Here is a 26,143-nt window from a genome sequence, read left to right on the forward strand (position 1 = left end):
GAAGTCACTTACATTAGACTCAGTCTACTTGTACAGGGTAACTCTTCAATGAGGAAATCATACTACAACAAATACTACAGCATTGAATGAATACAACATCCATTTGACAAATCAATTTGTGATGATTTATCAATCACTTGAGGCAAAGAAATTAATCCGGCAAATATTAGGATGATTGTTGAGCTCAAAGGTCATAACCCCATCAATGTCGCCTCAACAAGGATCTAGAAGAAAATGTGACAGTTCAACTAAAAATAAAACAGTCACGTCCTAATTGGGTTGTTACTGCCCCATCAGTCGAGGGCAATCACCATCAAACAGCAATCACTAGAGATTCTTCCATTGATCTAGCCAAGTGATTTCACTGCCTACAATCTCATACAGGCACACCATCTCCCCAGGGACTTATTTAGGGTCAAGTTGCATCTTCCCTCAATACTGTATAGCATAAGACCCTTATCACCTTGGTTACAGGCAAGTACTTAATATATGACACTTCAACCCTGGGGTTGACGACAAGGCTTCCTTCTTAGCCTCTCAGTAGTCATCTAACATTTGTATCAATCATTTGTATCAATCCTTAGCCAGATGAGTGAGTGAATGAGTGAGTAGAGTTTTTACACTGCTTTTAGAAATATTCCAGCAATATCACCTCAGGGGGCATGAGACATCTTCACTTTTTGTACCGATGTGAGGAATCAAACCTGGACCTTCACTGTGACAAGCGAAAGCTTTAACCACTCGGCTACTGTATCAGCCCTTCTTTACAATGGCTACTGGCTAACTATCTTACATGTGACCTGTGTTTGAAATAGATCAAGCATAAAATGTAATGGGTACTTGATATAACAATGCTAAAAGAAATAAATTTTGGAGATAATCAAATCTGAGGACACCCCTTAAGTTTAACCACAATGCGTCAGATTAACCTTGAGGTGGATGATTGCTTCTGAAACTCTAGTTAGTTTACCTGATGCCAAAGTCTGTCTTTCTTACTTATCACAACATCACACAGAAAAGGTCAAGACTTTATGGGGGTGGATGTGTGAAGTGTTGAGGGTTGGAGGCTGAGGCTGAGGCTGAGGCTGAGGCTGAAGGGTTGAGGGTGGGAGGCTGAGGCTGAAGGGTTGAGGGTAGGAAGCTGAGGCTGAGGCTGGAAGGTTGAGGGTGGGAGGCCGAGGTTGGAAGGTTGAGGGTGGGAGACTGAGGCTGGAGGGTCGAGGGACGAAGAAGACTGAGGCTGAAGGGTTGAAGGTGGGAGGCTGAAGGGTTGGGGGTGGAAGGCTGAGGCTGAAGGGTTGAAGGTGGAAGTGTTGAAGGATTGATGGTGGGAGGCTGAGGCTGAAGGATTGAGGGTGGAAGTGTTGAAGGGTTGATGGTGGGAGGCTGAGGCTGAAGGATTGAGGGTTGGAGGATGAAGGATTGAGGGTGGAAGTGTTGAAGGATTGATGGTGGAAGGTGGAGACAGAAGTGTTGAGGGTGGAAGGTTGAGACAGAAGTGTTGAGGGTGGAAGGTTGCGACAGAAGTGTTGAGGGTGGAAGGTGGAGACAGAAGTGTTGAGGGTGGAAGGTGGAGACAGAAGTGTTGAGGGTGGAAGGTTGCGACAGAAGTGTTGAGGGTGGAAGGTGGAGACAGAAGTGTTGAGGGTGGAAGGTGGAGACAGAAGTGTTGAGGGTGGAACAAATGAGTCAGAAGGAAGAACACAAGGCTGGAAAGTTGAGGGCTGATGAAGCTGGCACAAAGTGAAGGATTGTTCGATGGAGATACGGGGAGCATGAAGCTTGCAAGGCATGGTCAGAAGACTATGATAGAATTTGTAGAGTTGCTAGAATGCCTCCTGGGCAACATCAAAAGCCACATCCGAATCCAGCTACCCACAATCCCCCATCACAGGCTCTGCTAGCAATATCTTCAGCCTTCGCCTACTGTGTAATACTACAGACATGGGTGGAGACTGGTTAACTGGCAGTCTGGGCAGGATCAACATCTAGCTACCCACTGCCAACCTCAATGTGTGCCAGCAGTTTCCTTCATCCCCCATTACAGGGTATTAGCATGGCATTAGCCTACAGATCCCCAGCTCTACTCAGCACTGATTCAGTGATTGCCATCTCAACCAGGGAATCACCAGCAGCTGTTGGGATTCTGGGCCTTGTCAGACAAAACCAACCTTGCTGAATCTAGATAGACCTTCTCCATGGGTTGGTGGGTACAGCACCAATGATGGGTGAATACAAGCCCGAGTATAGCCGGTGTACAACCCATCAGCATTATCAGGCTGGATCAATAATATTTATATGGCTGACTTACAAACTATTTGAGTTCATGGGGTGAGTTGACACTGGAATATACAGACCTTTTATCTAATATGTACACAAAATTGGGGATGATTATTTTTTATATTTTAGTTTGTGTCCATGAAATGTTTCCATGCTTTTCTTCATCCAACATTGTAAACATCAAGGAGAAAAATACGGACTTTTTCTAAAAATATTATTTCTTAATGTCATGTTGCCAGATTGTACTTGGGTTGTAAGAGGCACCATATCCTTTCAACATAGTCTAACATATAGCCTATGAATTCTTTTATTACAAAATACATTTCTCTCCTCTAAAAGTAAAACAAATAATTTTCCTGATGTTCATGTGGAATAGAGCTGGCTAGACTTGCTTTCCTATAAATCTAGATTAGTTTTGTTTTCCTAAAATACATATATTCCACAGTCATGGTGCAGGACTACATTTCAACACGGACATTTGTTATATCAATTTGTGAACTGCAATGAAAATATTGATCATTCCATTACAGAAAATTACAAGTATTATCCCCCCAAATAAGTTCCCACTTTCCCTCCTGTGATGCTATTCCCTGTACACTAGAAACAGTTCACAGATAAAGTTGATGAGTATTTCCTAGGCCTTATGAACCATCACCAGATCATGAACTTAGGTGTCTTTGATCCTAGCTTGCAGAGTCATATCTCCCAAGTTTATTAGTGGATCTGTTTGGTCCCTATTCTGTCTGATGTTGCTGTGCCAACATATGTACACTACCACCATCATGTATTCCTCTACCAGGAGCCACAAAGACCTGGGTTACAATTGGTCCACGCTTTACATAAGAGGCGACCAACAGGATCATGTGGTCAGGCTCGCTGACTTGGTTGATACATGCCATCATATCCCAGTTGCGTAGATCTATGCTCATGATGTCAGTCAGTTGATTGTCTGGTCCACGTGCCATTATTTACAGACAGCCATCACATAGCTGGAATATTGCTGACAGGGGCGTTCAACAAAACCCCATAACCTCTGGAGTCATAACCACTGCCCGTAGGATTAAGCCTATGAGCATGACTTGAAACATTAGAGATTTATCTAGGATGTGTAAACTAAGTTCCCTTGGCAGGAAAATATGGGGAATATGGTGTCAATGTATTTTAACACTGCATTCAATACAATAATCAAAACAATACATCTGCTATTTCACAGTAGCCTGTAAACAACTGTGGCAAACCAGTGGTTGATATCATGAACAATGATCCATGGACGCTGACACACAATCAGCCAGGTCATACACTATATCCATCCGGTTTTCATTTCAGTCGGTTAATGTGACAAGCATGATTCTAATCATGCCAAGGAATTCCCATAAGCTACATATAAAACCTTTCTTACTCATCTTAAATAAAATACAACATTTCTAACTCCCCCATAGAAAGAGTTAAGTACTGGTCTTGGGACTTTCTCTCTCCGAAAAGCAACTCGTGTAACTTCAAACCTGAGTTCTGCAGTTCAAAAGGTAAATACTTTGTGCCGTTCCACACAAACCTGACCGAAAAAACATGCCCCATACAGCGGACAGATTGAGTTCAAACCTGTGATTCCATTGTAAAGATATTCCCAGTGTTTCAACATCCTCATGTTTTCGTGTAATCAGACAGCAGCCCATCCAAGTCGGGGGGCTGGGGCATATAATGAGACAAGTGGCCCCCAACTGGCAACGTGTCGATTGTGTTGCCTCTCATGCCTCATTCTCAGCCTTTATGGTGGCTCTATTTGAAGAAGCCTACTTGCATGAAATTCAATTTAGAACGGGGAGAAAAGTAAAGTGTACATAGTCTGTGACTTAGAAAGAAGATGTAAATTAACTCAGATGCATTTATTTGTTGAGAAAGTGTTCCAGCGTAACACATACCTCCCTTCAAACTCTTCTCTTTGCCAACAGAAAGTACTTAACCCTATGGCAAATGCTACGTCATTTCACTATTATCCTATCACTGGAAACTAACTAGGATAGGCTCCAATCTTTAGCTACACAAACACAGTTTAATCGTCATGGTAATTATGAAGCTTCCTTTCTGCTTCCCTTGACTAAGATGTAATTTGGTAGAAACATCTCAGGAAATTGTCTTTTTTTATGATATTCATGAACCAAAATACATAATTTGGTGAAAAATGATATTCTGTCAATATACCCTAAACCGATAACAGCGCTTTTTGTAATACATATTCAATCTAAAATCCTCACACAAGAATGTCTGGGAATGGGACAAATCTCAACTCTTCTAAAACCAATTTCACATTGAGCATATGCATAAACAGTAAGCTGCAGAATGAATGAGCAGGGAAAGACTGGTGTAGCTGAAGCCTAAACCAGTTTGCCCAGCGTGGGGCTCTGACTGTACATGCTGTAGACACAGCATGGCTGCTGCAGCAGCTGTGGTCATCAGTCATGCTGCAACAACATTGTGACAGGCTGCAGCTCCTGCATCAAGTCAAGTCAAGGTGCCAGTTTCCCATACAGACATCCTCTTAAAACATTCACTTTTGTTTGTTTGTTGATTAACGCCTCACTCAGCAATAGTCCAGCTATATGACGGCGGTCTGTAAATAATCAAGTCTGGACCAGTCAAACCACTGATTGACATCATGAACAGCAATCCACGCAATTGGGATCGATGACAGGCATCAACCAAGTCAGCGAGCCTGACCACCCGATCCCATTAATCACCTTTTATGACAAGCATAGTCGCCTTTTACAGCAAGCATGGGTTGCTGAAGACCTATTCCACCCCGGATCTTCACATGTCTAAAACATTCAGTAACTCACCAACTGTTCCCAGGCGGGACACATCGGGAATATTGCTGACTGCGGCATTTAACAACATTCACTCTTTGCTGAGTGAGTGAGTTGGGTTTAATGGTGCTTTTAACAGTATTTCAGTTATATCACGGCATGTCAAGATTAATGTGGGAGGAAAGCCTGAAGTGATGCAGGTCTCTAACCATTTTGGTGAAACCCACGAGTACGGGTATGGTGCTGACATACCCAGAAACATAATCGAGGCAAACCGGGATTCAAATCATAGTATTCTGGTGTGCCCACGGGATTCAACTTTGCACAGTCAATTGCAGCGCTACAGATGATTGGGACACCCGTGTCCCCATGATGTCATCAACTTTGGATAAGACATTCTATCTCTTTGAAATTTGGAAATATATATATATACAGGACATTTTGGATGACAGCGTCAGTGTCCTATAGAAGTAACTCTATGGAAAGGTACCTATTATGACCAGTGCTGATTATTAGCTATCCTGTTTCCTACTAATCTTGACTTAACTAAAATACATAATGATGGTAAAATATTTAGAATGAACAATGTTAGATACTGACTGATTTGTTATTTCATTTTACCACACGGCAGGCTTACCATTTGGTCACCTTGTGAAACAACAAAACACATTATGTATTACAGCACATTAGGAGGTAATCTAAGCACATGTTGACCATCACAGCACATAGTGTACAGCACCAAAACACATGAAACATCCAAGCAATGATGTGGGCAGCAGTAAGCTGGTGAAGCACGGAGGGACAGAGGACATTTAACATCAGTGCAACTGCAACACACTCCACAGAAACAAGGACTTTGTCTACTAGTGTGCACTAATGTTGGACTACATCACTGTATACATCAGCTGTCCCAGGGGATCTGCTGTATTTAAGGTTTCCAGTAGACTAACATTTACTCCTATAAATAAAATTATCTTATTTAAAAATATACAAATATAAAAAAACAATTAAAGACAACCTGATTCTCTCATATTACTGAAGTTAATCTGTCATGCCAAGACACGTTAACTATAGTAACAGGAGACAGAATCAGATGGCCCTTTACTTTTTTTTAGTAGTATACATATCCACAAAATAAATACAAATGGAGCCCAGAAAAAAGGTTAATTCAGTGAGGCAAACTAGACTTGCCAAATCATTCTAGATATTAGTTGGATTCATTTTTTAATTTATTCTGTCTGGTCTGGGAGACAGGCTAGGTTTCCTGCCATGTAATTGAATCTTGGGACTGTCTAATTTGTTTGTTGTTTAATGCCGCTCTGAGCAATATTCCAGCTATATGACAGTGGTCTGTAAATAATCGAGTCAGACAATCCAGTGATTGACAATCATGAACATCGATCCATGCAATTGGGATCCATGACAGGCATCAACCAAGTCAGCAAGCCAGACCACCCGATCCCGTTAGTCGCCTCTTACCACAATAATAGTTGCTTTTTACGGCAAGGATGGGTTGCTGAAGACCTATTCTATCCCTGATCTTCACAGGTCGGGGGACGTCTAAAACATTAGGGTCATGACAAGGACTCCTTGTCTTTCCTGCCTAATTTAGAACAGTGACCACTCTGTTCCTTGGACTACTAGCCAGAGGCAGGAGTCTGGTCAGATTACAATGGGGCTAGCAAACCTACTAATAGAGCTCATCTGTTCAAAAGTAAGCTAGTAAGAGCTCAGGGGTTTAAAAGCAAACTCAGATTATTCTGATTAACTGGTCTGTAGCCAATTTGAGCAGGATTACTTTAGTCAAACAAGCTTAGACATATACTACTCAAAAGAAGTTAAAGAGTGCTCGATTCTTTCATATTACTATAGTTAATCCGTCATGCCCTCACAGATTGACTTTAGTAATATAAGAAAAACACCAAACGATGAGTTTGGGCTTGTGAACTTGATAGTCTTCTTTAAAAGCAGTTTTACCACAGGCATGGTGGTACTAGTAGCTAAAATGATGGTGTTCATAATTTCTTCATGATTAGCACATATATTTTTCATTATTGAAATCTCATTAAACAAGCAATGTGGTGCTATGCACAAAAAGGTAATAAGCATGTAGCAAGTTCACGAGGTCTGTGCTTTTTAACCATCAACCCAAACATAAATCGTACATGTTCTAGTCAAGTTAATGTTCCAAAGTTCTCATGCAAAAGAGCAGAATGTGTTGACAAGTATGCTAGTGAATTAGTCTAGGCTAAAGGCTAAAATGTTTTTCTGCCAAACTAAACTAGTCAGTCTAGGCCAAGAGTTTGAGTCTAGCACAACGAGTGTCTGATCTACACTGCGACAAGTGCTAGCATACGAACTTGAAGCAAAGCCTGAGTGCAAGACAGGCATGTGAGTACTGTTGGAACAAAGGTGTCTTGAAGCCTTAGTGTCAGCTGAAACAAGCAAGAAGCTTGGTGTTCTCACACCTTGGTGCCATGTGTTACAATCATGTGCCATGTGTTACAATCATGTGCAAGCCAACAAGAGCAAGTGAACATAGCAGCAATCAACGTGCAAAATGTGAGCGAACGTGCATGTTTGGCCGCATCCATGCTGTGGCAACGCCGATGCTGTGAGCAGAGAAAGGTGAAGGTCTTACCGAGGTGGGCGGTGTGTCTGTCCCTATACTGACTAGAATGATTATGTCGCGAGCTCCGGCTCGAGGGGCGGTCTAACACAACCAAAGAGAGAGAGAAAGACAGGTCAGTCTCATGCTACAATCAAATTAAATAACCATACATGTGATATATAGGAGGGTCCAGACAAGTAGGAGGCCAAAAGTCTGGAAATATTTCTGTATGTTATGACAGTTATACATCATAGAGCTGGAGTATATATAACATAGAGGACCATTGCTCGAAGTGACAAATATTTTTTTTCCTCTGACCAAACAATATCATTCTTTAAGGAGGAAATGAAACACAATTTACTTCGGAATATGAAGCTGGTACAATTTGAATCATAAGAAACAATACATCTAAATGCAACATATTGAATTATTTCCACACTACTCTCTGCCAATGAGGAATCTCACAGAATCCAATGAGGGAGGGGGCAGTTTTGTGGTATCACATGTATGACCCTGTTAAAAACAGATAATGTCATGTCATGCATCATTTCTGGTCACATCAAAACTGAAAGAAAAGAAATAAATAAGCTACAAAGTCAACTTACCCATGCATTCATAATAAAACGTAAGTAAAAGCATGTTGAATATTAAAGTTATTTGTGTTGGTCTGGCTTGGGTCATGCAGAGCTATCAGAGATCAAGAGGAAGAATAGATATTGCTGGAACAATGTAAATCATTTTTGTTGTATTCTGTTGCAGAGTAAGAGTAAAACTTGGGTTTATAGCTGCCTTCAAATGACATGGTATGGATCTGACAATCTAAACAGGACAAATATATTTAGCAAACACATCCAACTGAAGTACCTCATTTTATATAAGATTTTCTTTCACAAGGGGCATAATAAATTAAACTTCACAAATAGTTTTAATAGCTGTGAGATTGCTTAGAAGAAGGGTCAAACATTTTATCAGATGTAAGCAAAATTATGCAAAAACAATCTTGCTGTTTAGAACTTGGAAATTAATCGTAATTTTCACTAGTCGACTAAATGATCTGAACAGAGTTGCCATCTATCTTATGGTCAAAGTGAAAGTTCACAATGAAATGTCATTGGTCCGTCCTGAATCTTACTAGTCATGGACTAATGGACTTCTGCTATTTTCAAACCCAGAACTGATCCTTAAGCAACTGTTATGCCATGTTTTTATGGAATCTTTCCCAATATCCGTATTTGTAAGCAATACCTCATAGAAATAAGCCAAAGTCTTTTCATGTCAGTTCTACAATAGCATCTTTCAAAATGGCCACCACTTGATGCTATCTGGTGGACAACTAGTGACATGTGGTAAGCAGATCAGGCCTCCTACCAGACAACTACTTCTGATATGTATCCTTACGCACTTCCTATGACAGGAAGCACATCAATCAAGAATCAGTACTAATCAAGCAGCCATTAATATTCATTAAAAAGATCAGCCAGTCTCAAGCAGTTTGTCATCTCGACAGTCCTCTCGTTACCATTTGTCTGACTTCAAAGCTAAACGAGTTCCAGTACCTGATGCATATTTTGTGCTGAAAGGAAACTTAACTAAAAAGATATGATTTTGTTTGAAGCATAATTACATATATGTACTGTAACTTTTCTCTTCAATTCAGCTCTATTGCATTAAAATGCTTTAACCAACTTTGGAAACCTCGCCATCCGGAATGTGTGGCAATTGATCTGGTGTGTGTTAAACAAGAAATAGATGAAAAGAAACATTAACAATATTACTGCCCACAAAAGATCAAACAGGAGTCAAAGAATATCCATTTTCACGCCTTCACATTCAGCTGATAATGTGTCAAGTTACATGTTCTAACATAAGTGTTGTCTATTCAGCCTTGGGCTGTTGTCACTCTCATGCTCTCTGTAATTTTTCTCAAAGGATTACCAGAAAACCTAGCTTCTGTTTCAAAGATGTTCATCAAGTAAGGGTAGGTTCATTTTCCCAAACGATTTTTACTGAAACAAACCTTTGCAAATAAACCAATTTACAAAATGTTCCCAGTTGTCCTTGGACGTGATTAATAACCATAGTGAGTGAGGGAATGAAGGGCGATGGACACCAAGAATAGACTTCACACATGGTTCCCATGCTGGGAATACAATCCAGTTCCCTGGCATGACAAGCTAACACTTTAACCACGAGGCTACCCCAACACCAGTTTAACGACAGGGGGAGTGATTCAAATCAGCAAATATCAAGCTCAATTTTACAAAAGATACTTCCTGTAAGGAAAGAGCACATTATACTTTTAATCTTGTGCTGTACCAGCGATTGCCCAGCAGTTCACATACAAGGTTTGAAAAAGAGAATGTCTTCAAGTTTTCAAGCGCAACAGAATAATGCTTCTAATCCAAGAGTACTCAATGTCTCCAACAGGCTGCCCTTTAATCTGATAAAGATAAGCAAGATAAGAATACTGACATGTCATTTTTTACCAAGCTAGACACCTCACTGATAAAAACACGAGTCCTGGGCTATTCCACAAGTGATCTCAGCTCTAAGACGATCACATCTCCCAAAGACTTACGACAATCATAGCTTTAACTAAGTGTGCAGATTGCTTTATGGAATGGGACTGACCACTGTCTTGTAGACACAGTGATCGGAATAATTTGGTGACCAATGAAAGCGCAGTTACTTCCTTTCATTCACTGAAATCGAAATCACGCACAATAATCTGAGACGAATCGTGTCTTGATTCAGTTGGAACAATGAAAAAATTACTTGAGAATCTACCAAGAATACTGAATACATAAGTAGTCGTTAAATTATCTCCCAGACAGTCTGGCAGATGGGGGCAAATTTCATGCAGCCCGACAGAAAAGTCACCAGCCGCGGGCTGGTGAGTAGGGAGTTATTTCGGACATTGTGTACATAGCGTATTTGTCAAACCCTAGCAAATGAGTGAGTTATGTTGAACGCTGCTTTGAACTGTATTCCAGTTACATCACGGCATGTCAGCTTAATGTCGGGGGGAAAGCCGAAGTGATGCAGGTCTCGGACGTTTACCACTTTGGTGAAACCCACAAACACGGGCATGGGGCTGACAAAACTGGAAACATAAACACGGCGATTCGAACCTATGCTAATAGGGACCCATGCCCTAGGAACGCAACTCTGCACACTGAATTACGGCGCCATAGCTTGGGCTACACGTGCCCCATGGCTCCTTAAAAGACTGGGCCACCCATGCCCCTCTCGCCTTGCCATATGACTAAGAGCAAGCAAGGTTATATCTTTGCAAATGGTTCTTTATGTATTTAGAATATGGTTACAAATTTGCAAAGGTCACCGGACTGCCTGTCTGCTGGATATATGTATACATATACACATGTATGCTCTTAGATATTCATCAAGATCTACAGACAGGCTTTGTCTCAGTATGGGGTGAGGGCATCAAAGTCAGACAGGAATCCTCTACAGGGATCCTAGGTTAAGTTTGAAGTCGGAAAGATCAAAGGCATCGTTAACCTGTTGAGTCGACAACAACTTGTGTCTGAAGACACCACTCTCTAACGGAATGGTTCCAGTCAATCACTGTGGCAATATCGGCCATACGTTTACTGGGCATCAACAAACATATGGTCTACGTTTCTCTCGTTGTAACCATATGACAGTAAACTTGGCATACAGGAGATCTTCAAACTGTCGTCAGTTCATCTACACCTTATCCTCATCATAACAGTAAGGCCATATGAAGAACCTCTGTATGCAAAACATCCCTGGACTAACTGTCAATACCTTATAAACTTAACATTATTTCCTCATATCATGGGTTGAACACGAGGGAGTAAGTGACTGGGGCTTCAGGTTGCTGAGAACAGTATTTTAGTCCCATCATGTCAGCTCCATGTGGGAGGATTGCTTCAAGTGATACAGGCTGCAGACATAAAGTAATTGGATGAAACACCTGAGTATGGGTATGTTAGTGACAGTCCAACATAATGAATGTGCAAAATCTGGGTTTCAAACCCATGATCAGCTGATTCTGAAAAGAGAGACAAATCTACACGCCAGCTTATGGCGCTTAAGACCACTGGGCCACAGGTGCCATCTACATAGCTGCCAACTTTCCCAAATTACAATTAGTATTTTGTTCCGTTGTTCTGGTCGGGGAACCAAAGCCCCACGATAGTGTGATTCCGAAACTTGACCACAGCAGTTTCTGGTAATACGAGTGAAGTGTCTCGATTGGACAGATGTAAAACTATAAATAGACTTCAAGCCAGTTGATAAACAAAAGGAGCTTGTGTTTGCAGCAGACAGTGTAAGGCCTAACAAAACAAGGTTCATACAGACGTGAAACACCAAAATTCAAGGCCTTTTCAAGGCTGCCAACTGTCATGTTCAAGGCTATATTAGTCGCAAGACTTTAAAAGCAATATATATTTTTCACCCATCAAAACATAAATTAACTATAATAATAACTGTCATGAATTCTTCAGGCACACAAATCTACCACTGTGATAAATCTCAATTAAACATCTTTGGTACATATTTCTGTGTGCTTTCATACTTGATTAACAAGTATATGTAAATTTGTACAAATTCAAGGCTTTTCAAGTTAATTTGGTGATTTTCAAGTCATTTAAAGGTTTACACTAAAAATGAAGGCTTTTCAATTGTGACCTTAAAATTCAGGGCATTTTCAAGTGAATTTGGTGATTTTCAAGTCATTTCGCGGTTTACACTAAAAACGAAGGCTTTTTCAAGCTTGTACGAACACTGCAAAATGACCTACAAATTTAGAAATAAATCACATTTTGTATATTTGTTGCACATTCGTAGCAAATATGAAACATTTGGACAACTGGCAGCTATGCATAGAGAACACCTTATTTCATGCACTATCTACACTGAAAAAGTGAACACAATTAAGGAAAGCATTGACAGGCAATAATGATAATTTAAAGAATTTTCCCCCACCCCTTCACTATTAACGATACACCAGACACTAACAGTTTAATCTGTTCAACTGATAGAAAGCACTTCCATTGAAAACAGCTGTAACATTTTTTCTACTGTTGTATTGCTGGGTGTTTCCTTTCTTTTCACCATCAGCATATCAACAGCTGTGTCATTAGGATGCATCTTCAGGGTAGCTTGATGCAGATTACTGGAGTGAGTGAGTGAGTGGCATTCGATGAAGCCTGTAAGAATAGCCAGGACATACTGGAGGTCAACTGTGTAAGAAACGGTCCACACTACATGAAATTTGAAGCAACCCATACTTGCTGTTAGAGGCGACTATGCTTGTCATAAGAGGTGACTAATGGGATTGGGTGGTCAGGCTCGCTGACTTGGTTGATGCATGTTATCATATCCCAATTGCATAGATCGATGTTCATGTCATCAATCACTGGATTGTCTGGTCCAACAAACAAATAAACAAACAAACAAACATGAAACTTGATGACATACAATTAGCCAATCAGAGGTGATCATTCCCCATGTCTCTCCAAGCACTATTCATACACAGATCTATGAAACAAAAATATGTTACAAGTTCACCCTTTTCACGATTTGAAAGATGAAGTTTTACAAGCAATCAACGGGACAAGTTCCACGGAAATAATCATTGGTCTCCAAAAACATTTGATAGACAACTCCAGAAAATCGACTGTTATTAATTTCACTCATTCAATTGCAAACATTCCATCAATGTCTCGCCTTTCATTCTCTTAAAGGTCAACACAATAAGGATGTTGTCATTACATACGTTTCACTATCATGTCCTGATTAATCTACCAACAGTGTCAAGTGGTCATCAAAACCAGATCTTATGATTAATATGAAGAAAATCATCCTAATCCATGACATCGGAATGAATATTATTTTTGTTGCTGAAGTTTCCAAAACGCCATCATCCCCTGGTACCACTGAACGCCATGGGGCACAGCACCAAATGACCAGCTCCAATGTCAACAAAACTACATTTCCCTTCATTATTTCACAACATGAGCCCAAGTGTTCTGTTTCAAAAGCCTTTATTACTGGGATTGTTTCCTGTCATTATACCTGTTATTAGGACTTTTGGAAGTTAATGACCTCTGACCTACATAACTTGGGACATAAAACATGATCAGCAGTAAGTGTCGCATATGAAACTTGGCAAGGGGCACTGCACCTTTGAGTTACAATGAGAATCATCAAAGGCAATTTCCTAAACAATGTCACAAATATTTTCTGTAATTAAAAGTTCAACTGAAGACAGAGTACAAGATTGACAGATGATATACATAAACATTTCTGCTAGTTTCATCCAAGGCTAATTAATTGTCCAGTTCTCTCATCAAATCATTCGCCATCCTAACAAATCATATTTCTTTTTCATCAGGAATCACTAATGGAGCAACATTATTGTTCAGTTTCTGCTAGACAAGATTATTTTTTCAGAAAATTCCCAGAAACACCACCCAACCACAACAAGACACACGATATAATAATCAGAGCCTGTAACCAATGTAAATCACTGTACCGAACTACTGGGTATTTCAAATAGGATATCCTGTTATCATAACATCATACTTGAATGTGCTGGCATAGATTTATGTTGACACAGGTATTCGTGTTACCATCTGACTTCTACCTCGCTCAGCAAGGCTCCTGTCACACATGTGTTTCTTACATAGCTGCACCCTATGCAATGTGCTTTAACAGATCAACTATAGCCCTGTCACAGCATCATTACCTCCTCTGCTCACTAAACAAGGCTTCTGTACCCTGTGCCTGCAGACTTATTTCTTCAATACCTCACATTTGAGGGTTTCAATACCTCAAAATGGAGGGCTTAGCTCGGTGCAAATGACATTTTTTGTGTGTCTGGATTTAATATATTTAAAAGTTGAAAAGTCACCAAAATAATTCATTGCAATGAAACAAAGCATATTGCAGATATTTACTTTTTATAGTACTGCTCTATATTGTAATAGATTTAGAGAAGTTATTATTATTCTTTGAGATGGTAGAGAATAATATTGAACCATTTGTCTTGTACTATTCAGATTAGTGACTTTCCAATTATGATTTTTAACCACACCTTGTTCAATGAGACAAACAGAGTATAACATGTACAAATCCCAAAATATTTCTAAAATTACTCTGTTAAAGCAGCACATAATATCAGGAAAAGAGAAACTTAGCTGTGCTGAGGGGGTGTATTATGCTGTTGTATTTAATCAGCTGTCAGTTTTATCCTGTGCGAATTGAAAAGATAACTTAGTATTTGACACCAGTGCTTTGGTGCAAAACCTCATTGATTTGACTCCAAACTTAGAAAGAAATTGAAAAATCGGAAAATATGTTGGCAGGTTGGTAATTAGTGTCAAGGGAATCTTCCTGCCTGGAAGATGAGAGCTGAAATCAGTGCTGTCAGCTTGGCGATGAATCAGTCACACGTGACTGCTGATAAATACGCATGCACATAAACTCCATGAACCAGTCATCATAACTACCATCTCCATGCATCCTTGAAGGTACACATTTCCAGGAATATTGTTTTAAGCTTCTATCAAGACAAAAACACATCTTAGGCATCACCTAATTAGAAGGCCCATGGAAAATGATCATTTGATGTACGAGGTCTTTGGGGCTAATATGGAGAACCTACTTTGGTGGATATTAACATCTTGAATTGAGTTTGGATCTTTTCTCAGGCCTTTGATTTACTAAGTATCTTTTCTCTTAATTTCACCATTCCCAATATCTACAACAGACCAGAAGTCTATATGTCAAGGCGAAATTTGCAAAAGGCGTACTTAACTAAAAAGTAATTTTGGGGTTGTAAATTCTATCAAAATCTATCACCGATGTCAAATTAAGAAAAAAGGTCAAATCACTTTAGCACACAAAATATCTGAAACAAACTGTGAAAATTGAGAGTGAATTACACTTCTGTGTGTGTATTGCCTCCAGCTTAATCACCAGTCGTTATCTAAACTACATCTGCATGTAAGAACGCCACAACCCACAAATAAACCATTGCTACATTAGTCAGCACTCATTTCATTGCGTTTTGATATTTACCGAGATAAAACAGAAATAAACGCCTGAGCAATTACACATGCAGAAACTGTTACATAACTACTTGACAGTGCATTCACATCAAATGTAATGGGCATTCATCTTAAGTATATTATCAAGAGTGGGACTGGGAGGGCGTGTCACTTAAAATATGTTGAGGTTAACTGTTAACAAAATAGGGCTCAAGTGACAGTGTGGGTGAGTACACTTTTAACCAGTAATTTCACATCCATATATCTCCCAGGGACGATCTGGGTTAGAATTGTCTTCAACAACCCATGCTTGTCATAGCTGGTGACCCATCAGGATTAGAAGGTCAGGATTGCTGCTGACTTGGTTGATGCATGTCATCGTGTCCCAATTGCATAGATCAATGACCATGATGTCAATCACTGGACTGTCTTGTCCAGACTTGATTATTTACAGAAGGCCATACATCAAATCTGCACAAAACACACCTTGTGGTTTCCTCCACAAGACTGATTCCTTGTCTACTGAACGTATTCGGTCCAGCAAGCTTGGTTAATAATAATCCATAAATAAAGTTCCAGGGATAGAAGCTAGCCAAGAAAGTCTACTATCTACAGTGAATATATGACACTTTTTTAGGGATAACAACTTTTATTCTTTGCCATGATGTTTCAAAGCTACTTCTTGCCCCTTCACCTGATGAAGGGGCAATTGTTATCCATAGAAAAGTGTTATGTATTCATGTTCTTCCAATTTCAAAACACCTATCAAAGACTTCAGCTTGAACAGTGATAACATATAGCAATGCCAATAATCCTCAAAACTTTGAAATTCCACTACTTTAATATTAACAAAACTGGTCCAGGCTGGTGCTAATTTGCATCCCTGCATCAAGACTAATATAGACTGAAAATGATGGGTTATCTCAAAAGACGTTGGCAAAGACTGCAATGTTCCAGCTCGAGTCAACACTATCCATAGTCAGCTCCCATTGGCACCAACCAATCCCCATAAGTCCTTGAATTACAAACATGAGGAAATAGTTACCATGGAAACCAACTAGGGACACAGCATATTTAGTTCTATTTGTATTCTACCATGGGCAGATATCAATTTGGATTCTACATTATCAACGCTCATGTTCCTATACCACAACACTTGAATCTTCTGGAGTGGTACGTTATCAGTGATCAGTTAAGCTTCTCCTAGACACAAGTATTGATTTTTGAGTTATTGATTCACTGATCATGGCAGTTTCAAACAATAAATCAACTGACAACAGGACAGCTTTCCTTCAACTCTCACCATTCTTGACCTACTTACCTACCACAAACTTTTCAAAACAAAGCCAAACCTTACCTTACGTCACAACTCGATCAACATACAGAAGTGCACCTTGTATCACTGTTTAAATCTGGACTCCAAACTTACATTTTCGAACCCTACAACTGAATGTGTATATGTTTATTATCTTACTCTCCCCTCTCTGTTGTATATATATGTACATATGCTGTGTTGTGCATTGAGCATGTCCCTCAGTGATTAGGAATTTTGTGCTGTAGAAAAAGCATTATTATTACTTTTATTGTTGTTTTCCCCCCATAAATGATCGATTTCGAAATACTACAACAGTAGTACTAATTTCACTTCAATGATCTTAATGAACATCAAAATGTCAAAGAAACAAATATTTCCCACGGTTTAAAATCTCTGATTTTACTTATATTGTTACAAACAGACATAACAAATACATCGACCAACCTCCCTTGAAAGGTACAGATCCAAAACATGCCAGAAAATACCTTGCCATGGTAGCTCCTCAATGTCAAAGTCGTCATAAAATCGACTTTTCATGATGTCAGAACTGCAGGATCTTGCTTTTGTCCCAGGCAAAGATCTGATTCAACTGTAATCAACACTCCTACAGGTAGACACTGACACTTAACCACTGCTTAGTGTTAGTCCTGACACAACATGCCATAAATCTCATATAACATTACTGATTCCTGTCATATAAGACCATACTGTCTGTGTGATACAACACTATTGTCTGTGTGTAACACACAACTGCCTGGAGAGATATACCCTGTATAGCACAGCTAGACAATATCACGTGTCTATATTTGTTTAGCACAGCACTAACGGGTAGGAAGGACACCGATACAATGTTTATACCACTGTCAGAGAAAGATAAAGACTTCATGTCACATGGTAATGGCTACCAATTGTGATAACAATCTGCTTGTTTGTATACTAAAGATCAGGAACATACACGACTAAGGGCAGATATTAATCTCAAGAAGGTTTTTATACCTTTATTTGCGTGATTAGAAGGGATTGAGTTCCTGACCAATAATGGCCATCACATGACAGGTATTAATACCTGTTAATACCTGGTCCCATCTACTGGCTCTGTATTGAACAGTCTGTGTGGCACCTACATATTGATGACAATGTTCACTCTCAAACTGTATTCACAAATGGGTCGGCTGGAACCATAAATAATAGTGCAGAATAATCCTTCTTCCGTTCAACTCCAGATGTTGCCATAAGAAGGTGAAGGAGCCTCACTGACAATGATTCTCTCATTCTGAGTGTGTTGGTCAATGCTACTTCAAGCCATATCACCACACAGGAGAAGAAGAATTGGCTTCAGTTTACTGTAGGGACAAAAACCATTTTGGATAAAAGTACAGTTCTTCAAACCGAAGCATTTGTTGTGTACTGACTTATTCAGCTGTATGCATTGATGTAAGGAATGCAGGCAAACTGATGTCAAGCTACTCCTGAACTGACTCAAAAAGAATTGATCCGTACCTACAACTTTGATATTGACAGAATGTTGGCATGTCTTTTTTTCTAAATTGCCAATAATCTTATCTTTATTTACACATAACATGTCAAACATGCCAGGATTGTCTCCCCTGAACCCTGTATCCTGACCCCACACTGTCAAGCCCCTGGGCAACAAGCAACAGAATCTGAGTTTATCACGGCAATATTTCCCCCTTAGAGTCCCCTGACATTTGGAGGTGTGTCGAGTGTGTTATTTCATGTGGTCCAGACGGAAATCAGAATGAGGCTCAATCCTTATCCGAGTGGCATCCTGGGAAGATACTCTACAGTATAAATAAACATCTATCCAATCACGTTTAGCTCTTCACCTGCTTGCACCCAGACAGGGGGTGCTGTATCGGGGTCGCACATCAATACACATAAACTCAGTAGCGGCCGCATTTTAGAATCATTTAGGGCTTATTTTACACCTGTGGCATAAGGTGGTACAGCACGGGTATGGTGCTGCCAAACCTAGAAACATCATCAGGCCAACTAAGACTCCCACCAAGACCTTAGGTCTCTGGCATGCCAAAACATGCAACTCTGCACAGCGAAAACCAAGATAAAATCTAGAATAACTAATTATATCAATTTGTAGATTTATATGAACATATCTGATTTGTAAATTAGAGATCAAACATGACACCTTAATTATTAAAATCCAAATTAATTTTGAAATGGCGAATTGCGATACATTTTCAAACTTTCTTTTCAAGATGACTCATATTTCATATTCTCAAATTTATTCATCAATCACAAATTCCCAGTACGGCAACAGTATCGACACATTTCCTGTAGATCACCTCATTGTGTTTATGGTTTTGCTACCAAATTAATCAACGTCTCCCAAAAGGAGTATAGATATCACCAACTGGAAAATTGCCAAAAGTTATCTTCATGACCATACTTTACAACACAGTCATGATAGCTACCAATTCAATCTTATTTTTCATTCTGTGGGTTGAATAAGATAAAACAAACCTATTTGTCAAAAAGACCTATTTTGTAGCTATTTTAAAAAAAGAATATATTGAATTTATTTTTTTCTTAATCTCAGTATCAGAATGTTCTGATGTTCTTTGGCAAAACAGTCTTGAAAATACAATTATGACCACTCTGCCACTATTTTAGCATATCCTAATACCGTATTTCCTCGATTATACGCTGGTGATGAAAAAACAAAAAAACGCCAGGTAGTTTCATAATGCATTACATATTGTATTTCAACTACTGTAAGCGTTCAACACATTGTCCCTGGAAAACTAAAGCATTTTAGAGAACTGTACCGAAGAAGAGTTTGAGCTAATCATTAGTCTGAAATTGGAATTATAAGGCTGGTTCCTGATTAAACGTTGGTAGTAAAGAGTGTCTGAAAGCATTTAGTGGAGGAAATAGGGTACTTAGGCTATGGAACTGAAGATCTATCGTGCTCTGACATCTCAGACAACAGTAGGTACACAATTATGAATATTACCCATACTAGGGTAGAGAGATAAGGGTAATAGCTTTCTGATATTTACACATGCATTATAGTGATTATCACTGCTGAATGATATGATGATGTGATATGATGTCACATTGCTGAGAACAATATGACATAACATCCATTGTTCATGACATCACAAAGAGATAAGGTTACGCTATCTGAACAATATGCTAACTTAGCAATGTTTCTCCAAAGGTTGGACGTTTCAACGTATTTCCTTTCTTAAAATGATAATGAACAATATATAGAATACATGAAAGTCAGAATTAAGCTTATTTCACTTTTCATGAAAGAATGCTGTAAGTCCACCACTTAACACCTCGTACAAACAATCCGTAAATCCTTCTAGCTTGTATTCTATAAGCACCCAGTAACCATCTTCCTGAGGCAAGGGCATTGACTGACTGTGAAAGTCTTTTTTCCACCCTTGCCCAACTAGGCTGGAATTCCTGGGCACGATTGTAGCGCTACCAGTGGCTATTACGAGTTATGTCTCTCCAAGCCTCTCCTATGGAACAATCAGATTCCACCTCTCGTATCATTTGCACTTATTCTGACCAGGAACCCAAACCAGGAAACAAGCTTATACTACTGAAGGCCTATTTTGCCTTGGAATCCCAACAAGCAGACAAGTATGAGTTATTGGGGACATATTCTGACCAGTTCAAAATTTGGGGAGGTTCATGGCCTTGTGGTATTCAAACTTACTGGTGTCAGTCACAAACATGAAACATATTCTATCAGTTTCTGCTGTACATTGTTCCAAATTAAACATGAGACTCAGGTGGTGTAAATAATAAAATTGGATGTTGAAAGTTACAGATAACCTTAAGGATCCCACAATTACAAATGATGCTATACAATGTCTTTAACCTGCATTGCCAGTAAAAGCCAACATCGACATATTATTCCATTCACAAATAAACCAAGTACGTCCTTCCTCAAAAGTTTGTCCTAGGTCTGTAGACACACTGTGTAAAGTCGTTTCTTAAGTTATCATCACGGTTTACCTAGCGATAAGCAGCTATCAAGTACTGTCAAAGTTTATTCTACCAATCGCTACTAGCCTCATAAGTGATTGAGTGAGTGAGTGAGTTGGTTTTAATGCCGCTTTGAACAGCATTTCAGCTATCACAGCGTGTCAGCATCATGTGGGAGGAAAGCCCTATGTGATGCACTTTGGTGTAAAACACAAGTACGTGTATGGTGCTGACAAACCAAGAAACATAATCAGGGGGAACTGGGATTTGAACCCATGCTCCCAGGTTTCTGGCGTGCCCAATGGATGCTAATTGTCATGCCTTAGACGCCTGGGCCACCTGGGCCTCCACTGGCCTCATAAAGGCATATGTTTATCTCCTGGGTATATATGGGTATAGATATATCTCTCCTGACTTTGCACCAAATATATCACATAACCTAGAACATATAAGGGTGTATATACAAGGGAGAAAACTCTACATACCTCTCCTTGCCGCTGCACTGATAACTGAGTCCGTCTCCGTGCATGTGTCACAAGTTTCATCTCGACTCACTACTGATGCGTTTGCACTGAAATAAACAATGGCACGTCTAAATATAATATTTTATGCTCGTTAGATAGGTAGATAAATGGTATCTGAAAGACACTCCTGTAGTAAACTCTACATCTATCAGGCAATGATTCTGATGACTCCTTGCCAAACCTCCGTATGAGCAAGGGAACTGTTTACCAAATGTTCGAGTCACGGTAAACCTGTGTATAAATCAAGCCTGGGCCAGACAAACCAGTGATTGACACTATGAGCAATGATAAACACCATTGGGATATGATAACACACAAGCAACAAGTCTAGGCTCATAACCCAATCAATGAAGTAGCAAATGTAGTCCTTGCCAAACTGCCTAAGAGTTAAGGTATCACAAGGACCAGTAGAAATTTGCCATTTGTAAAGGTGTTGCTTTATGTGATAATTATAAGGACTAGTGGAACAAAAATGTTTGTTTCTACTACTGAGTAGCCTCTTATGACTAGCATTAGATAGTGGGGAACAACTCCAATAGATTCACACTGACGTGGTTAGTTCAGGGTGTAGAAACCTGCAAGGGGTAGCAATCAGCCAGGTATGACATAGAGCTAGATGAACCATTTCATTTTTCTTAGAAACGGACAGTTATTTCTTCTTTCAAGGGACAATAACCCTCAGCCACTGGTTCACAGAAGGACTGTACACAATACATTGTACATGTCCTTGCACCTACCTTGTTTATCAAACATAATGTACCCATGATAATAGACCTCTAGCTAATGTACTTGGAAAGATGTTTTTCCTCATCTAGTCTCCAATCAATCTGCCATGTTAAAGGTGTACTTCAGGGGAGAGAAACTGCAGTTTAACCGTTTGAAAATGATATAATTCCTGGTTTCCCTGTCTCGGCACCCCCAAATCATTGAACTCTCCCAACCAGCGAGATTCCTTGATTCAGCATGAATTTACACGATCATCCTACATCAGTTCCTTCCAGAAATATTACAAGTTATTTCAGGATAGTGTCAGAAAATATTCCACAACCACTACACATGAGTTCGTCCAACTTCCAACATTTATAGTTGGAGGTAAACCTTTCGCTGTAGCTCTGTCTGGTTCTGCAACAGCAACAACAGCCACAGAGCAACAGCTGCTCAACGGCTTAAACAGACATCTTGATTTCAATCATGGAAACTACGCTTGGCTTGCCTCTCTTATGCAATGAAAGCAAGCACTGCTTCTTTAGAGTTGTTTTGACAGATGTCACAGTGCTGTTTCGCAGCAAATTCCCAATTATTTAGCCTGTTCCTGAATAGGTAGAACCAGAGCTGGGTCCTTCAACAATGAGCCCAAACTCCATGGTTTATTGTATCAATATACAAGGAGTCAGGATTCAAAAGCCAAATTAAGTGTAACAATGTAACCTTGGGGTCACAATTCAACATTACTGAGCTCCAAATTGATTTGAAACCTTATGGATCAAGTACCCAGTTACTAGTGAGCTGTTGCTTTCGGCAACAATCCAGTGATATCATACCAGGAACCCCAAGAATGACATCATGCGTTTTACCCTTCAAGACTCAAACGTCTTCTGCTGTGATGAGCAAATTGTGAACAAAAAGACTACATTGTGACAGTTGCTGTAAACTTGGGGCTGAATACTGGCCACTGAGCAGGTCCAGATAAATCCTGTGTACCCACCATCTCTATATCAAATAGAAGTAAGTGGTATAAAGTGGGGACAAAAAGACCTGGCATTACACTACATAGCCATGTGCAGGCAAGTAGGATCCTGTTATTGCGTCACAAGTAAGTGCTCTCACCACTGAGCTAAACCTTCACCTTCCTTGACACTGCTGCAATACTGATGAATGCAGCATAAAAACTCACCTCCTCCCTCTATATAAAACGGCAGTAAATGGTGGGTGTGCTGTTCAAGTGATTGTTAATGACAACCTAGGCATATGCTTATTCCCTCATAATGGAGGGCTCATAATGGAGGGTTCACTCAAGTGTGAAAGTATCCGGCAACTGGTTACATGTTACTACACTGGAACTTGGTTCAGTGCAACTGTGTGCAATTTCACTCAAGTAGAAGACATTTTAACATCAAACTGCTGTTCTACATTCTCAGATTCAATCTCTGGAATGTTTGGAAAAACATATTTGATTACATTAAAACATTTTGTTTTACACTTCTGTGGGGGTAGTGGGTGAAATAAGCATGGTATCCCCACTTGCCTATATCATACACTGAAGACAGTTGACATTTTCTTTCCGTACATTTTCGAACAGATGCTAGAATCTTTCTCAGGTACTTGCAAGCACAAGTCAACCCTGTCAACTGTCTTCATTGATACTAGTTTCTAATATGCCACATATATACTTGCAGGTTTATACCTTAAGCAATACTACAACATGTTTGTGATTTCTTCAAGAATTATTTAAATAAGGAACAGCACAAATGAGCCCTATGCATCATACCAAAGGCAAAATAATGTAACTCAATATACTAATTGGTGGGCCACGTTTCAAATCATTACTCTAACATATTTTTTGTACAAGACCTCACTTCGGCACCACACACTTCCACTAACGAGTAGGCTTATATGATGACAGTATCTCATCTCAGAATTCCTCCAGCCAATGGAGAACTACAATTAGCAAATTGCCCTGAGCCTTTGTTAAGTTCAGTCAGGTTTCAACTTTTTCACTCCTAATAACGACCCAAAGTATGTCCAACACTGAAACCCATAGTTCAATATACTTACTGAAATGATGGCGGCCTGCTGTCTCCGATCCCCCCAACCCTCTCCGCGGGGAGGGGGACCACGTCCCCGGCCTGGGAGTCGGTACATTGTGACTGTGTGTCGGATGCACTGCTTTCTGCGGGTACCAACTGTAACACAACATGGACATTAAGTGACAGGATTAAGATAGCATGTACAGAACAGTGTTCAAATTTTAGGTTTAGGGGAGTCCTGGGGTCAATGAACTTTGCTCCTGTAGTCTTTGAAACGAGGGACCCATAGACTTGAAGACTACTGCAGTAGAAAAAGCAAGTAAAATGAGTCACATGACCTCCCCCTCCCCCATGTTAAAGGTATCCCATTCAGGGAAGTGCTAAGAAAAATAGTTTTTTCCCTGATTACTATAGTGGGGATAGTATGAATGGAACAATGTTGTTCAGACAGGAAATCATATTAATCTTAACATCATATGGGCAATAGCAGTGTTTCAGATGGGTTCAATTTCAAAGGACATTGACTGATTGTCATACAAAAGGTCCTGAAGATATTTTTCAATTTTAGTAAAGATACAGTAAAATGTCCTGTCAAAAACTGTAAGAATCACAAACATGTCCTAATGATATTAACTCTCTCTAGCCAAATCACTGCAAATGCTGTAAAACTGGTTAATTTCCCTGCTGTAATGGAAATGAAGCAGTCAGAAAAGCAACTAACTGTAATCTTGATGAAATGTTGAGAAATTCACGACAAGTTCTCCCATGTTTCTGGGGTCTTGTTCAGGTCTACCATGCTGATATAGTAAATACATCCAAGAAGTACATATTTCTATATTTTTATCAAAATGTGACTCATTTTAACCTTTTGGCTGATGGATATCAGTACTTTCCTACTTTTACAAACAAATAACTGAAAAAAAAAACCTGCCACATATGGAAAAGCTCTATGGAAATACAACACACTGAAAGCTTTTCCACATTTTCTACCTGTCAATTGGCTAAGAATTTCCACTAAATACCTAAATAACCTATTAACATACTTCTCTCAATCCATAAAAAACATTAGTTGCAAGAAAGGCTGGCATTTAATCCCAGTGAGGTGTTTTAACACTCTACATCAAATAGTGGACATCACATGGCAGAGTGTTCACATGTCTGGGCAACATATCTGTACCTTTCCCCACACACCACTGTTTTCTACACTGGCCACCTTAAACAGATGTATCTATGATTCCAAACTAAATGCTCCTTGGAGGCAAACTGGGGAAAATAATAATTTTGTTAAAAAGTTATAATTTTTTCTTCTAAATTAAGACGTTTTTATTTAACATTGTATAACATTGCATTCAATGTAATAATGCAAACTAAGCATTTAAGCATCTTCCTCCATACTGGTTCTGTTATAAGTGAAATATAAGTAGTCACCTCTAAAATACCATAAGATTAGTTGTAACTATAACAACATGAATTGGGAAATGTTTAAATCCAGTTTCGAAATTTTCATAGACATTTGGTATAGACTTGGGCCTAATTCTGGCCTCTGTGCAGGTCTAGATAAATCCTTGTTGGCATCCATAACTTCCCATTTGTAGTAAATATAACCAAATGACATGTACTGCTTGGATATCAATTCATTATACTTATTTATAATATGTAACGCTTTGTGACCAGTCTACTGAAATATATATCATATTATGATCAGTCTACTGAAATATGTATCGTATTGTGATCAGTCTAATGAAATATGAATCATATTGTGACCGGTCGAAATTTGTATCGTATTGTATCGCATCGTATCGCATCGTATCGTATCCTGCGTTATCGACCACA

General features: G+C 39.5%; 1 protein-coding gene across 1 annotated transcript in view; it reads right to left on the reverse strand.

Annotated features, from left to right (window-relative positions):
- The window catches only part of LOC139470781 (segment polarity protein dishevelled homolog DVL-3-like), a gene marked incomplete at its 5' end in the record, with an annotated part of 55,085 nt that overhangs the window by 20,906 nt on the left and 8,036 nt on the right, over positions 1 to 26,143 (reverse strand). Inside the window, 3 exons of the mRNA XM_071253072.1 lie at positions 7,723 to 7,794; positions 21,525 to 21,610; positions 24,339 to 24,466. Of these exons, the coding sequence (XP_071109173.1) occupies positions 7,723 to 7,794; positions 21,525 to 21,610; positions 24,339 to 24,466 (286 nt within the window). The remainder of the gene's footprint in view (positions 1 to 7,722; positions 7,795 to 21,524; positions 21,611 to 24,338; positions 24,467 to 26,143) is intronic.

The sequence above is a fragment of the Haliotis cracherodii genome, unplaced genomic scaffold, assembly GCF_022045235.1.
Source record: "Haliotis cracherodii isolate W230 unplaced genomic scaffold, xgHalCrac1.p SCAF_21, whole genome shotgun sequence".
Classification (NCBI taxonomy): Eukaryota; Metazoa; Mollusca; class Gastropoda; order Lepetellida; family Haliotidae; genus Haliotis; species Haliotis cracherodii.